Genomic DNA, 15,623 nt, shown 5'->3' on the forward strand with positions numbered 1-15,623 from the left:
TTATTGCGCGTAAATCTTCCCTGTCCCGTTTCACAACGCAATAAAAAGCGAAAGAGCAATAGTTTTTCGCGCGATAAAAGCGGCATCGCGCGTGCCAAGCTACGGGGGCTGATGAAGTAGCTTATTGGCAGATCCACGCATAAGAAGTCGCTGGCAACAGCTAATAAGAAAAATGATCATTTCACCGCACAATAAAATTATATATGGTTTAATGGAAAATGGATACACCTAGCCATAGCAACACTGTAAGTTTTGCGTACGATTTGCGTCCCCTGTGTTCTGCCGTATTCGCTATGTTCATATATTTTGTTTTATGAAAAATTATATATAAATCTTAATATTTGCGCTCAAGTAACAAATAAGAGTAATAAGACCAAAGCGTTCTTTTTTCTTTAGATAATATGAGTGATTTTGTTAGTTATCAATTAATTAGTCACAATGACCCCTGAGTTCACGGCTGCAGCTTGCGCATCGTGATGTTACTCAATTTACCGAAATTCCAGGCATTCTAGACTTTCTTGTTTTATTTGGAAGCCTTTTCGCAGTTTCTCGAATGTAAAGGACTGAGCAGGTGAAGATTTAGCCTGCTTCTCGGTTATGATGAAGGAATTTGTGGCTTGCAATCTGCTCGCGGCGTGGTGACAGTGCTGTGACTTGTGAATCGTAAATATGTAAATAAACATGAATGATATAAGCGTGAAAATTGAGGAATCTCTGAAGGACCACCCGGTAGCTAAGGAAACCACGGTGGCTGAGTCAAATGGTGAAAATGAAGGGGATCCATTGGCAATAGATGAAAGCGATGCAGAGCCTGGTAAAGCTCCGTCAATAGAGCAGGCGCTAACGGAAAATAGCGAGGAAGTGAAAACCGCGGGAAACTGTGATGAAAATGCCAAAGAAGTGAGTTTAGAAGGGGAAAATGATGCTGAAGAAACATTGACACAGAGTGTAGAGAAAGTTCAAGGTAATGTATTGTGTAAATGAATGCCACTATTATTTGTATCAAAAAGTATAGCTCCAAACAAGTAACACCAACATTTTACTTTTAATTGCAACGGGTTGTTTATATTAAAACAGGAATCATAAATTTCACCATGAGCTGTTCAGAGAAGAGAGGTTAGGATGCTAATGAGACAAATTCTAGGAGGGCTATAAACAGCAGAAACAATAATTATTTAAGTATTTTTTAAAAATAAAAAATGTCATAATTAATATAAATATAAGTGTATGTATTTTCTTCACCTGGTGTTTTTACAGTGAGCTAAGTCAAAATGACTGGGAACATGGTCAAGTTATTAAATTCAAACAAAATTAAAATACATACATAAATACTAATAAGTTCCGGACAAATTACACATATAAAGTCATCCTTAAAGTTAAACAGCTGAATGTGGCCTATCAGTCTTACCATAAATTCTTACAATACTATATTTTCTTATTGAATATTGAATATATAGATAAAAAAAACTGATGTAGACTCAGACCAATTAGAAAATGTTTGTTTCACATAATGCCTTATTAGAACCTGGGACAGTGTGCCCCAGGCATGTGCACTACCGCTATGCCAAAGAGGCTTTCAATATGGGATGATGCAATCATGTTAACTTATATAGCTTATCTCATTTTTATTAATATAACACTTCCCATTTTAGATGAGCCATTAAATAATGATGACAGACCAACAAACACCCCTATAGCTGTTGAGATTGAAGACGAGATACCTCAAACAGCTGTTGATGAACTGCCAAAAATACAGAAGGATCCGGAGTCTGATCCCATCTCAGCTCCAGTTGAAGAAGCTTCTGAGGACATCGGAGTAGTACCAGAGTCTTTGCAAGATATACCTAAAGCAGTAACACATAAAGTAAGGATTAACTTATTAAATATTCCAGGAGAAAACCTGTGATCCTGTTGACTAAAAATGAACCCTGTTGGCATAGCACTGCATCCTAAAGGATTCATTACAATACTTCTTTGAGTAGTGGTCTTGCTGGTCTGGTAGTGAATAAAAAACATAGTGTGTACCTACCAGCTGCTTCTCTTCCATTACATACTGTGAAACTCTACTACAGTCTTTCCCAAAGTGGGCGATAACGCCCCCTTGTGGGCGCTGCAGGTCTCAAGGGTAAGAGACCCAGAAAGAAAATGGGGGTGTTGTGTAGAGGCGGGGGGGAGTGATTTGTTATTTTATTTAGCTAGGAGGCCTCTTAAACAACGACTTCAAGAGCTCTCGACTCACAACAACTGGTGAACATCAACTTATATGAATTAAAAGATTGCTCAAACTCAAATAGGAGAAAAAATGGGGGCGCTAAAAAAATATTTATTCTCAAAGTGGGCAGTAGACAAAATAAGTTTGGGACTCTCTGCTCTACTAGATATGACAATTATTAAGTAATATGAAATGACCTATAACAAAATGAATAAAAATTTTGAATTTTGACTCAATCAAGGGGAAGGCTTATAAATTGATGACCATTTCGCTCACATCTGGCATCTCAATGACTATGGAGCGTTTTGTTTAAATTTTTTGGATCTTTTCTATTGTTTCGTGTCAATTCTGTATTTTTTTTACTCACAATTGATTCCTCAAATTATTTTGATTTCGACGATGATGTTTATAATATTGAGCGAGATTTAGGTAATGAGGAACATGCATTATTTCTTAGCTTTTGTATTAACAATTCTTCTCAAAAACTACCACGATGTTGCCAAGGTAAAAAATGAGATGTTTAACTAAGACATGACTTAACTGGTTTTATGAATAACAAAATTAAAGAGTCTTAATCAACATTTTAGTTGAGAGGTTCTTAAGAGACTAATTAGGAAATTTTTATGAATAAGGCTGTAAGTCTTAAAGCTGAAAGTGATCTTTCAGTCTTTTCAAAACTGTTTGTGTTTACTGTCTACCCCGTAAGGCATAATGACGTGATTATATGTATGTTTGTTGAACTGTTCAGCTAATACTTTTTCAACTTGTGTTGAAAATAAGAAAAATTTGGAGTAGATTTAATATCATTCATTAGTCCATCATTTATTGAGTTGATGCCGGCATTGTTGAGACAGGGAAGCAAATTTTGTAAAATTATTTCGCAGCAAATTATTATGAGTCTTTGCCTCCGAAGAGACTACAACAAATCCATATGTTCTTTTCACATATTTTCTACGACATTTCATTCATTCTATTTTCAACCATCATCTTCACCACAGCCCCCAAAAGAGCCAAGCCCTCTCAAAGAGGTCCCAGTTCAAACATCCAGCGAAACTTCACCACCATTAAAAGAAAATACAGATGTAGAGATGATTGAAGATGCTTCGAAAGTTGCTCAGAACGCCAACTCCACGGTTCAGGAGAAAGAGACAGTCGTTAAGGAGAAAGAGGTCAAGTCGGCGCCTTCTCCTGTTAACGGGGATGTCATTAAGGTAATGTACCGTCTTCTTACTCCTGGCTTGAGTCCCGGATGCATTCTTACCACTCGGTAGAAAAGCCCCTGGGCTCCTTATATGTTTAAAGGCATACTCCGGTATGCCTTGGAATATAGATCCTGGATTGGATGAGTCGGAGGTTTTTAAACGAGGCGACTTCCATCTGACCACAACCTTTGCAGAGGAACCTAACCTAAATAATTGTGCAGGTAATGTGGTTACTTAGTTAGTATTCAAACTAACGTACATAACTACGAAAATAGTCATTGGTACACGGCCGAGGTTAGATTTGAACCTGTGCCTTTTATGCTTATCACGGTTTTAAACCAGGCACCATGCAGGTCGACCACCGTTGCTCTCAAAGTTTCCCTGCATTCAACTGTAATTACAAACATAATATTTATCAGGCTTTACAAAAACATGGGGGATGACATTTCTCTTCCTTCAGGCGTTCGTCCCGGTTACAGCCTCGCCTTTCTGAACATGAGCTTAGAGTGCGCCTGTTTGACCATGATATAGGATTTGGGTGAGTCAGGTTTTTACTTGAGACAACTTTTTTTATATAGCAACCTTTGCAGGGTCTATTTGCATAGTCCGTACTGGATCATGGTTTCTTTCCCCGTCAGTGTATTGGTAAGCAATAAAACTATGTATTTTTTCCCCCTGTTTAGGAGGAGCATCCCATAAAAAGACGTGCTAGCGAAGACGTAGAGACAGAGTCCCCTCTGAAGAGGCTCTGTCAAGAAGTAGAAAAGACATTTCCACAACATGACACCATGATAAATGACTACATACAAACCGCCACAAAAAATAACATTGACGAAATACAAAGGCATACAGAACAGCTTCTATCCGAGATACAGACTTTAAGAGAATTGGCACAGAAGAAAGAACACGAATGGAACAATATACTACATCTGAAGAAAGTGAAAGAAGAAATCCTACTAAGGCTATTGAGGCGGAAACAGGTGTTATCGTTCGAGAAAGCCGCTGATGTGAACGGAGCGGAGAGAACGGATCCGTTTGACTATTTGAATCAAGCCAAGAACTTGGCCATAGACAAGAGTGATGAGATCTCTGGGCTGGCGATCAAACAGCCCGGGTCCACGATGAGCCCCATGATGCAACAGACTCCGGTCATGCCGGTCACAACCCACTTCAATCCGATGGCCGGATTACCTCCTCCGTATGATAAAGCAGCTCATTTGCAAGCTATGCCCAAACCGGTGTTTCCACAGGCTATGATGTTACCTGGTCCAATGCAGAGTATACCAGGATTTCCGAGGGATATGAATGGGCAGTTGCCGGGTAGTTTTGGGATGCCGATGGGTAGGCAAGGTCCTACGAAGGATGTGAAGTCGATAATAGCGGACTATCGCCAAAGGAATCCCGACGTGACGCCCAGGAGAGGCAGGAGAATGAAGTCCATTCTCAATCCTAACATGATGAACCCACCGAGGCCAATAGCACCGAAAATTGACAGTTTAAATAGTTTGAACAATATGCTGTTGAATAACATGGATATGGTGAGTCTGTAATTGTCGTTTTTTTTTTTTTTAATTTAGTGTCCTATTTCTATAAAAACTATCGCTTTCCCGTTTCAAGTTAAAATAAAAAGTGAAACAGCTATAGTTTTTCGTGTGTCATGCACAGTTGATGTATTTCTAGGTACTAATTAGTTAATCATAAGATAATATATAGATAGATATTTAAGAAACTCCAATCCTGATACAGTATTACCAAGTCGGGTTGAAGTTGTGCAATTATATTTGCTTAAGTAGCCATTAATTACTCAGTTTAAACATACTAAAGACTTTCCATCTCCTAACAAGTGGTGGGACAGACTCTTGAGATACAGACTTACTTAAACTTAATATCCTGTCACGTAGGCATGGATCACTTAAGCTCCCAGAAATCAATAAACACCAATAATGTTTGTTACTTTTATTGTAAACTTTGTTCTATTAAAGATTTTTCTTTTTTTTAAACATGTACCTAATTTCTTGTGCTTTTTTCATTCGGGGCTTGTGAAAAGCTTATACTTATAAAAAAGGCGAACACAACCCGTTTCAATGTCACAACGTAATTGTTACATGAAATCGTCATTTGGCTGTGGTGAAGGACGTATTGCTTATATGTATGTTGGGTAGTATAGTTTTAGACGCACGTGAGACACGACGCGGCGCGACGCGACACGATGCGACGCGACTTTAGCACGCGTCGGTATTGATTGTTGCGTACGCTTACAGATAATGTAAAACTATAAACTTTCACATAAATAATCATGGTAATGATTAGCATTATATCAGTGATTGTCTTTACTTTAAAGAGCTTATGTACGTTCAACTTGCGTCGATTGTTTTAGTTATTATGTACTAGCTTTTGCGCAGGGCGTCGGTATCGTGGGAATTTCTAATAAAAAAAAAAAATAAAGCTTATTTCAGTCCTGAAGATCTATTCTATATCTATGCCAAATTTTGACTAATTCAGTCCAGTACTTTTTGAGTTAATTTGTTATAAACATACAAAAATAACATTCTTTTTATTATTAGTGTGGATTTATGTGAATTTATGACCACAAATTATTCTGATAGCAATAAAAAATAAAAACTAGCAAAATTGGTGGTATGGTCTTATCTTGACTACTGTTTGTCAAAAGAAAAACCTGTAGAAATACAATTTTTAATTTCAGAGCCAAAAGGCGATGTTAGAACGGCTACAGCAATTCCAGGCTGGCGGTCTACTCAACGGCGTTTCGTTTAAAGACGTGTTAGTCCAATACGCCAATATGCAACAAGGCCCCAGCCTTGTTCCCAATAGGCCCATGGAAATGAACCGGCCCGAACACCACATAAGGCCCGAAGGTCGCCGGCGACAAGAGAGGAACCTCGAAGAACCCCACGCTAGCACCACGAAGCAAGCGGAGAGAGTAGCCCCGTCAAGTCCAAGGCTACCCCCACCACCGCCTTATCCAGAAATTTCTCTCCTGCCAGTCACAACCAGCCAGGAAACCGCTACAACCTCACAGACTCAAAACTCCTTGCTCCACGGCATACTAACAAAGGTAACTTTCAAATTATCACTGGCCGTTTATAAAACATTCGATTTTTGAAGCTTCTAGAATCATATTCATTTATTGATATCTCTATCAGCTGTATTATTTAAGTACAATATTGCTTGCGCGCTGTTTGTCCTGCGCGAGCGTTGCGATCGCACCTATTATTTTAGAATTATGAGTGAGATGTGAATGACACTTTTATTTGTGTAATAAATTTGTGTGTAAAGGTCAATGAGTCATAGTCGTTCGCCCGCGTGCGACGGAACTGGAGGCTTATTCACGAACTTACACTTGGTACATGTCATATCTTCTACGACAATTTATAACTATAGGATAGGATTTGGATAGGGAGAGTCGGAAGATGAGACATATGCCTTATTGACGTTCGTGAATAATCCATGGCTGGTCGCAATCCTCAGTAGAAGAAACTTTGTGATTTATTATGTACCATACCGCCTTACACACCTTTTATGTATTTATTCGGTTTTAAGATGTTATACTGATGAATGTGACAAAAAGTAGCTGCATTTAAGGTTCGTTGCCCGTGTTGACAACGAACGTTTTAAAAAAAACATATTCTTTGGAAATTTTCAGCCAACAGAAATTTAGTCTGAATTTAATACCACTACTTGGATTACTGACATCGACTTTTATTCTGCCGCGCGGTGTCGTACACATGAGTAACGACCTTTACATTGCTCACGCGGGACACAGCGCATCTACTGCATTCCAAATTTGAAATAGCTTGAATGGGTGTTGCCAACCTTCCAGCAGGTGTCACCTGCGTCTCAGAGTTACTCGCCGACGTTGGCTAAACTGCTCACGTCACCGGAACGGAAACAGAGCGCGCCACCGTTGCCAACTTTCGGTCAGGCCAAGGTACCACCTCAATGTGTACGAAAGAAAACCCAATTGGTGTTCTAATTGGCCTCGATCAATCCAAATTCAAAATTTAGATTTAAGTTCTATTTTGTTTTTTAAATAGTTTGAGTTTTAATAAGGCCAAACGGCCAGTGTCTGAAATATAACAATTGAAACAGTTTTAACTATTTACAAAGCAAATTATGTTGAATATACAATTTGATTTGAACAAGTATATTTTACAAAGTGCAGAGAATGGCAATGCTCATTGCAAAATCAAATACGCCACCTCATAATCATGTTTACATATCACAAATAACATTCAAATTTACACAATGTATTATCGCGATAAGATTCTAAGGCAATGCTTCAATGATTACTAGAATGGGTGGGTTTCCTCATAATAGGGACAAGGCGTGAATATATAATAAAGTCATCTCAAATTAAGTACATACAAAAGCTATATTTTATAGGCAAATCACTCGAGTTAATAAAAAACGGATGGGTGTACTATTGGCGGTGAGTTTGGCGTTCTTCCCTGAGATTTTGTACTTAATTTGAAATCTGAGCTATTTAATATGTAGATATTATATAGTATAGTGGGAAATAGCATGGCTGTTTTGGGATCAAACGCTGCTTACGAGCTTGTTATATGCCTCTCACTTGCACTTGGGGACAAGCGGGAAATAAAGTCTGTATTATGCAATTTTAGTATCGAAAGAATTGTAATTCGTAAAGCTGGCGGCAAAATTTAGAGTTGTATAAGCATGTTGGCTTCCTTTTAAAGCAATATTTCTAAGTATATTATATATGCGGTTATATTTATAACAAAGAAAATAATTTAAAAAAAGAACACATACATTTTTACCGCCTGTTCCAGAAACAAAAAAATAATGCAATACATTATGTTCTTTGTATCGTATTTTTCTTATTTCTCGACTGCCAGTGTTAAAAAATTATATAACGTATGTATTGGTATTACGATTTGTGAATGTTGGCAGAACTGCGGCGAGATTACGATAACGCCAGTGCAGCCAACCCCACCGCCCGATTCCCAGCCGGAAAAACCGGAAGAAGTTGTGCAGTTGGTAAGTTTTAGTACAAAAATCAGAATTTATTTGCCAGAATACATATAATGTTGGTTGAAGTATTGAAGCGGAGATTGCTATTCAATGTGGATCGGGTTCCCCTTCAAAATTCTGACCTTATAGTCAGACGGAAGTCGCTTCGTGTAAAAACTTGACCTATCCAATCCAGGATCATGATTAAAAGGCGCACCCCGGGCTCCTCTCCAGAGAGGTGGACTATACTTCCCGTAAGATTATTGAAAAATCTCAATCTTTTGAATCTTTTGTATGTTGCGTTAAGTTCACGCGTGGGCTCCTCTCCAGAGAGGTGGACTATAGTTCCCGTGGGATTTGTGTAAAATCTTCAATCTTTTGAATTTTTTGTAAGTTGCGTTAAATTCGCGCGTGGGCCCTCTCCAGAAAGGTGGACTATTGTTCCCGTGGGATTTGTGTAAAATCTTCAATCTTTTGTATCTAATCTACTAAAGATTCGCTTGCTACAAAAGGTTGCGCTTAATTAGCTCTTGTAGGCGTAGCGTAAATACTAGTTGACCACACAATAAAAAAAATATGTACCTACCTATTTCATTTTAAAATACTTATAGCATTAACATTGACTGTTTACACTCTCACAGGTTAAAATAGGTGCATACTTATGGCAAGACTAAGTACATAATTAACTGGTTTTTTTATTCTCGCAGGATGATGAGGAGAGCGCTTCGTCCGCGTCAGAAGCGGACTCTCCGCCGGGCGCCGGGTCGGGGCGGCTGGTGATCGACGAGGCGGGCGCGGAGCCCGAGCGCGCGGACGCGCCGCTGTGCCAGGGCTGCAAGCGGCGCCACGCGCAGTTCGTGTGCGCCGGCTGCGCCAACCAGTGGTACTGCTCCAGGGACTGTCAGGTCGATACATATATTTACATATACCTACATACCTATACATATATATATATATATGTTACAGTTAAAACTAGTTTTTAGATAGAACGCGTTTTCCCTAGTTAGAACTAGTTTTTACTAAATGCCTTTGTTAAAACTAGAATTAACTAATGCTCTAAATTAAATATCAGTTAAAACTAGTTCTTACTAGACAACACGCGTTTTTCCGAAGAGAGCCAGTTAAAACTGTTCCGACCAAGGTCAAAAAGGTGTCTCTGCAAGAAAAATGGTTGCCTTTGTAACTCAAAGTGCTACGATAGTTTGTCTTGTAATAACAAGTAGATCCTCATCCTTTTTATAAATTTAAGATTGTTTAATTTTTATATTGTATGACGGAGTTGAGAGGAATGAATTGTGGTCAGCACTTTCTATGCATGGGGTAAGCAGTCTCTTAATACGAGCACTGAAATCCTTATATGAGGATTCGAGTGCTTGTGTCAGGATAAACCTTTCTCAATTTTAAACCACTCAGTGTGCGCTCGCACACTGAATGGTTAGGTGAAAAGACACTCATTCCTCTCAACTCTGTCAAACAATATAAAAATTAAACAATCTTAAATTTATACGGCCTCTGTGGCTCAGCGGTACTACGCTTGCTGTGACACCGGAGGTCCCGGGTTCGAATCCCGGTCAAGGCATGATGAGAAAAGAACTTTTTCTGATTGTCCTGGGTCTTGGATGTTTATCTATATAAGTATTTATTATAAAATATAGTATCGTTGAGTTAGTATCTCGTAACACAAGTTTCGAACTTACTTCGAGGCTAACTCAATCAGTGTAATTTGTCCCGTATATATTAATATTTATTTATTTATTTATGTATACACAACGTACATAGGGGAATCTTACGGTGAAGGAAAACATACTATGTACATACATACATATGGTCACGTCTATATCCCTTGCGGGGTAGACAGAGCCAACAGTCTTGAAAAGACTGATAAGCCACGTTCAGCTTTTTCGCTTGATGATAGTATTGAGATTCAAATAGTGACAGGTTGCTAGCCCATCGCCTATGAGAAGAATCCCAAGTTTATAAGCCTCTCCCTAAGTCACCTTTTACGGCATCCATGGTAATGGGATGGAGTGAGAATATCAATATTGCTATTACTTGCTGTCACCCATAGTTGGATATCATAGGTCCAGACTGGTTTGAATACAATTTTGTACACTGCCGTTTTTCTCTCATTTGAAAGTTGTGACATAAGTGACGTCACATCACTTAAATCGAATTATATCTACTACCACTTCCAAAGAATGTGTAGAAGAAGCGGCGGAACAAACTACACTGTAGTAATTAAATTCTAATCATTGATCTAAGTGACGTCACATCACTTAAATCTAATAATATCTACTACCGCTTTCAAAGCGCACGTGTAGGAGAAGCGGCAGAACAAACTACACTGTAGTAAATTAAATTCTAATCAATGCTTTTATTATTTTTACAGGTGGCGGCGTGGGACGAACATTCGGAAATGTGTTCCGGTTAATAAATAGTAAGTGCTATATTATGTATAGCATTGTTGACAAAGCTATATATACATATTGTAGTGTTATTGGCCTTATTTGGTAATGAATCTCTGAAGGCGACGTTCCTAAGGAAAAGGGCATTAGGGTCTATAGAAAAATGTACTTGAATCGTCGATAGATTGTAATGAAATAGTTTTTGACATTTAATAGTCTGTACCAGAGATGTTACAAAACTTTGACTCTGATGAGGCTGGACTTCACTACATAGTATAAAACAAAGAAGCTATTTTAGTCTGTTTGTCTGTATGCTTAAATCTTAAAAATTACGCAACGGATTTTGATGCGGTTTTTTGTAACAGGTAGAGTGATTCAAGAGGAAGGTTTTTATGTATAATAACATTTATAATTTTGCACCCGTGCGAAGCCGGGGCGGGTCGCTAGTTTAATATAATAACTTCTGGGCTTAGGTTTATAAACTTGGGATTCTTATTTAAGGCGATGGGCTAGCAACCTGTCACTATTTGAATCTCAATTCTATCATTAAGCCAAATAGCTGAACGTGGCCGTTCAGTCTTTTCAAGACTGCTGGCTCTGTCTGCCCCGCAAGGGATATAGACGTGACCATATGTATGTATGTATGAGCATAAATACAACCTAGGACTTAACATGGTCTGTTGCGCGGTTCCCCAGGCATCACACCAACCTAAAACCTTCCCTTTGGGTCGCTCTAGCCCGAATCATCACTCCACAGAACAGAGTTATTGGTGGAATAAATTGACAGCTTCTGTGGCGCAGCGGTAGTGCGCTTGTCTGTGATACCGGAGGTCCCGGGTTCGAATCCCGGCCAGGGCATGATGAGAAACGAACTTTCTCTGCATGGCCTGGGTCTTGGATTTTTATTTATATAAGTATTTATTATAAAATATAGCACCGTTGAGTTAGTATCTCGTAACACAAGTCTCGAACTTACTTCGAGGCTAACTCAATCTGTGTAATTTGTCCCGTATATATTTATTTATTAAGTGTTCCAACTATTTTCTGCCACCTTTTTTGTCCATGACTCCGAATCCGATAAAATGACCACCATAAACATCTCTGGTATAACAAATGACAAAAAATGTTCCATTTAATCTATTGACTCGATAAAGACGCATTTTTTTTACAGACATAACGCCCAGGGTTGATGGGGGTTTGGTCGGAATATTATATTTACTGAAAAGTTTGTGAGAAAAAGAGTTTTGAAGTTGTAAGTGACATGCTTCGCGGCAGATTGAAATGTTTACTGAAAAAATATGGCGCCGTTATATTTAATATTCCACTACATAGGTATGCCTTTTACCTTATTTTTTAATGTTTTCAAAGAATTTAACTTAAATAAATGAATGAATGAAATTTCTATTAATATTTTGACCAACACCTCCTGTGCGATGTTCCAAATTATTATTATTATTATTTTTTTTGCTGAAAAATATACTTAGTGAAAGCTGTGTCATAATGCCTACTTTTGTATTTTAGTCTTAAGTAAGATGCGAATTAATATTATATTTCGATATGGCAACTTTTAAGTTTATTTGAACCAGAACGTTCTACCAACATAAGATTTTCTGTCATTTTTTAAAAAATTAGTTCTGTGCGTTTTTTCATGCACACAAAATTGTTCCTATGTATAAAATACCTTATTTAGTATATTTTGTTTTTTTTTTTTTGACAAAGTACCGCATAATAATAAATATTTGTTTCCTGGTTGTGGAAAGACTTTGGTTATAATGACATCTTATAATTATAGTATGTTTTTTGACAGATTTAAAATGATAATATAATTTTATAGGTCCTGTAAATCTAAGTCTCAAACATCTGAATGTATTGTATGATCTTATCTTATCACGTAGAACAACGATATTTATTTTAAACCGATCAACATAAAATGTTTTGAATGTCGATATAATGTGGGTTTATTTAATCCACGTGTAACTCCTAAATGAATGTTTTTCGAAAATTACGTTATTTCGGCATTCTTATGGTGCACTCCTATTTTCGGTTGTATTTTTTTATTTTCGTGTTTTATTTTTATTTCTGTATCAACAAATTTCTCTAAGAAGATCATTTATTTTGTATCAACTGTGCTGTAGCAAAGAATAAGTTAAGGCAACAATTATGAGTGAGCTAAAAGTGAAAATATGTATGATAGTCTAAAAGTTCTGAATTACTTCTGAATAGAAAATTTTGCTTAGTAATTCCTCAGCAAAGTTATAAACTTTTTGATTTTTGAAGGGAAATTAATTTTAAATAAATTCAATTCATATTAAAACGCTCCATAACAAATAGTTACGCAAAATGTCATTCATGACGGCCTCTGTTGCGCAGCGGGAGTGCGCTTATCTGTGGTGAACCCGTGGGTGTGTGAGGTCCCAGATTCCAATCCAGGCCAGGGCATGATGAGACACGAATTTTTCTGATTGGCCTGTATCTTGTTTGTTTATCTATAAAATATAGTATCGTTGAGTTAGTATGTTGTAACGCAAGTCTCGAACTTCGAGGCTAAATTTCAATCTGTGTAATTTACAGTAAATATGTAATTTTTAACGTAAAAGATATGCTGGATCGTATTAACAAATTAGATAAGTGGCTCCTGGACTTATTTTTTTTTATTTAAACGAAATAATAAACTTTTATGATATTTTGCGTATTTGAAAGAACGTGAAAATTATATTCCTATTTATATTAATTTGTCCGAGTCGTGTACATAGAATGCATTGAGATTACCAAATATTTTCAGAATAATTCAGAACAGCGTGCCTGATGAGTGTATTATAAATATGCAAAACTATTGTATAAGTTATTTAATAGTAGGCATACATGAATATTGTAAAGTTATGATGGAGTATCATATAAATTATACATTGTAACTATATGTATCGGAATCAGATTATTTTGTATACTGACAGAGAACGCTTCGCTGGATTATTCAGGCACTGTCAAAGTGGTTAATTGTCATATTTACAAACATTGAAATTATTTAAATGAATATTTTGGTATACCTATACTTATGAAAGTCAATGTGCAATCTCAATGTCAATAAAGAATTATTACCGAGAACAATATAAAATTGATTTAAAAAATAAATAAATAACCTATTGGCTGACCCCCATTAAAATGTTTCATTCCTTTTTTTAATTGTATAAGGAAACTTACTATATTTGTATTCCCGTGGGGTTCTTACAATCTATTAATTGGCTACGTTTATTTATTAAAAAACATTTTGCACAAAAAAATGTACAAAAGGCGAACTTAATGCCGTTTGGCATATTGCATTAACTTATTTATGATGTTGTTTGATATTTTTATTTCTGAAAGATAGTATTTTAAGAAACTAATTTAATTACTTCAGAGATTGTAAAAAAATCAGCAGTGAATGCCTTGTGGCATTAAGTCCACGTTTTGTACAGTTAACGTGCATAAAGTTTAAATAATAAAATAAATATAGTTAGATAGATTGCTTAAAGAGCCGCATGAGACAAAATAGGTAGAAATTATGTTAATGCCAAGATAATTTTTGGTAACAAATATGCTTTAAACTTAACGGTACAGAAATAAAGTTTATTATTTATTATTATAAATTTGTACGGTTTCTTTTTTATCATTTTTATTATTATTAGGTCCTAAACAACTTAGACATTCATTATTTTAATGAAATGTTTGTAAATATGAACAAAAGAATAATGTCGATATCATGATAAGAATATATGATTTATTGTAAGAAATACTGACATAACCCATTATAAGGTTATCGAGTGAAGTGCCTGGTTGCAAGAAGGATTGTGGTTGTGACGACTTATTATAGTTTTTTTTTAAATACTTGGTTTGTGTATAACTTTCGCTCGCAGCTCCGGCCGCGTAAGTCGAAAATCGCGCTAATTTCCATTCCCGCGGGTATTTGAGGAATTCCTTAGTACCTATAATAAACCTAAATATAGTGACGTTTAAATCACCCGCGGGGTAGACAGATGCAATAGTCTCCAAAAGGCCGAAAGGTCGTGTGATTAAATGAATGTATAATTATTTTAATTAAAATAAAACACTATTCTCTAGTGCCGGGAACCACACGGCACGGCATATATAGATAATGTATCGTTTGAACAGTCAACAGCATATCAAGCTTCCAAAATTCACTGCAAATTCACCTCTATTAACGCGTGATTGAGTTATGTGCAGGATAACTTGATATGCGGCTGACTGTACACTGTTCATGGAAATATAACTTGGCATTTAACAAAAGCTTAAGACGGAAAAATTACTTTAAAAATTTTTCGTACCGATCCAGTCTGTTGGATGGCCAGAGCACGGCATGCGCGATGCAGTTTTTATCGCGCGATAAACTATCGCTGTTCCGTTTCACGTCACTATAAAAAAAGCGAAAAAGCGATAGTTTTTCGCGTGATAGAAAAAAATGGCGGGTGCCGTACTAAATGCGCGTTTACTTGCTGGGCGCGTTTGATCGAGTTAAACTCTCACTAAAACCCTCTGACATAGTTTTCACTTATATAAATATATTTTAATATACTATGTCCGAGATTTAGTAATATGATATAATTACAATAAAACAAATAGTTTCTCATCATAATAGAATAAAATCTATGGATAAGTTGCCACAATCAAATATATAAATTATATTTACTAAAGTAACACAAATATAAATACAGACATTCTACTTTTCTATACACACTGTGCCAAAATATCTGACCGTATGTACATAGTATTCTAACCACTACTCCCCCTCACCCCCTCTTAAGGGCCGTTACCGGCTGG

The 15,623-nt window shown here is 36.8% G+C and overlaps 1 protein-coding gene across 2 annotated transcripts; it reads left to right on the plus strand.

Annotated features, from left to right (window-relative positions):
- The first annotated feature begins 261 nt into the window (after nucleotides 1-261).
- Nucleotides 262-13,104, plus strand: LOC106139033 (uncharacterized). 2 transcript variants are annotated; one of them, XM_060947113.1, is made up of 9 exons: nucleotides 262-964; nucleotides 1,653-1,864; nucleotides 3,211-3,423; nucleotides 4,098-4,952; nucleotides 6,119-6,490; nucleotides 7,256-7,363; nucleotides 8,347-8,433; nucleotides 9,114-9,311; nucleotides 10,796-13,104. In XM_060947113.1, the coding sequence occupies exons 1-9, from the start codon at nucleotides 682-684 to the stop codon at nucleotides 10,835-10,837; spliced, it is 2,370 nt and encodes a 789-aa protein (XP_060803096.1). In that variant the 5' UTR covers nucleotides 262-681; the 3' UTR covers nucleotides 10,838-13,104. The 2 variants fall into 2 exon arrangements, with proteins under 2 accessions (XP_060803096.1, XP_060803097.1); XM_060947114.1 differs by lacking the exon at nucleotides 7,256-7,363.
- Nucleotides 13,105-15,623: the final 2,519 nt, after the last annotated feature.

Source organism: Amyelois transitella, chromosome 13 (genome assembly GCF_032362555.1).
Source record: "Amyelois transitella isolate CPQ chromosome 13, ilAmyTran1.1, whole genome shotgun sequence".
Taxonomy (NCBI): domain Eukaryota; kingdom Metazoa; phylum Arthropoda; class Insecta; order Lepidoptera; family Pyralidae; genus Amyelois; species Amyelois transitella.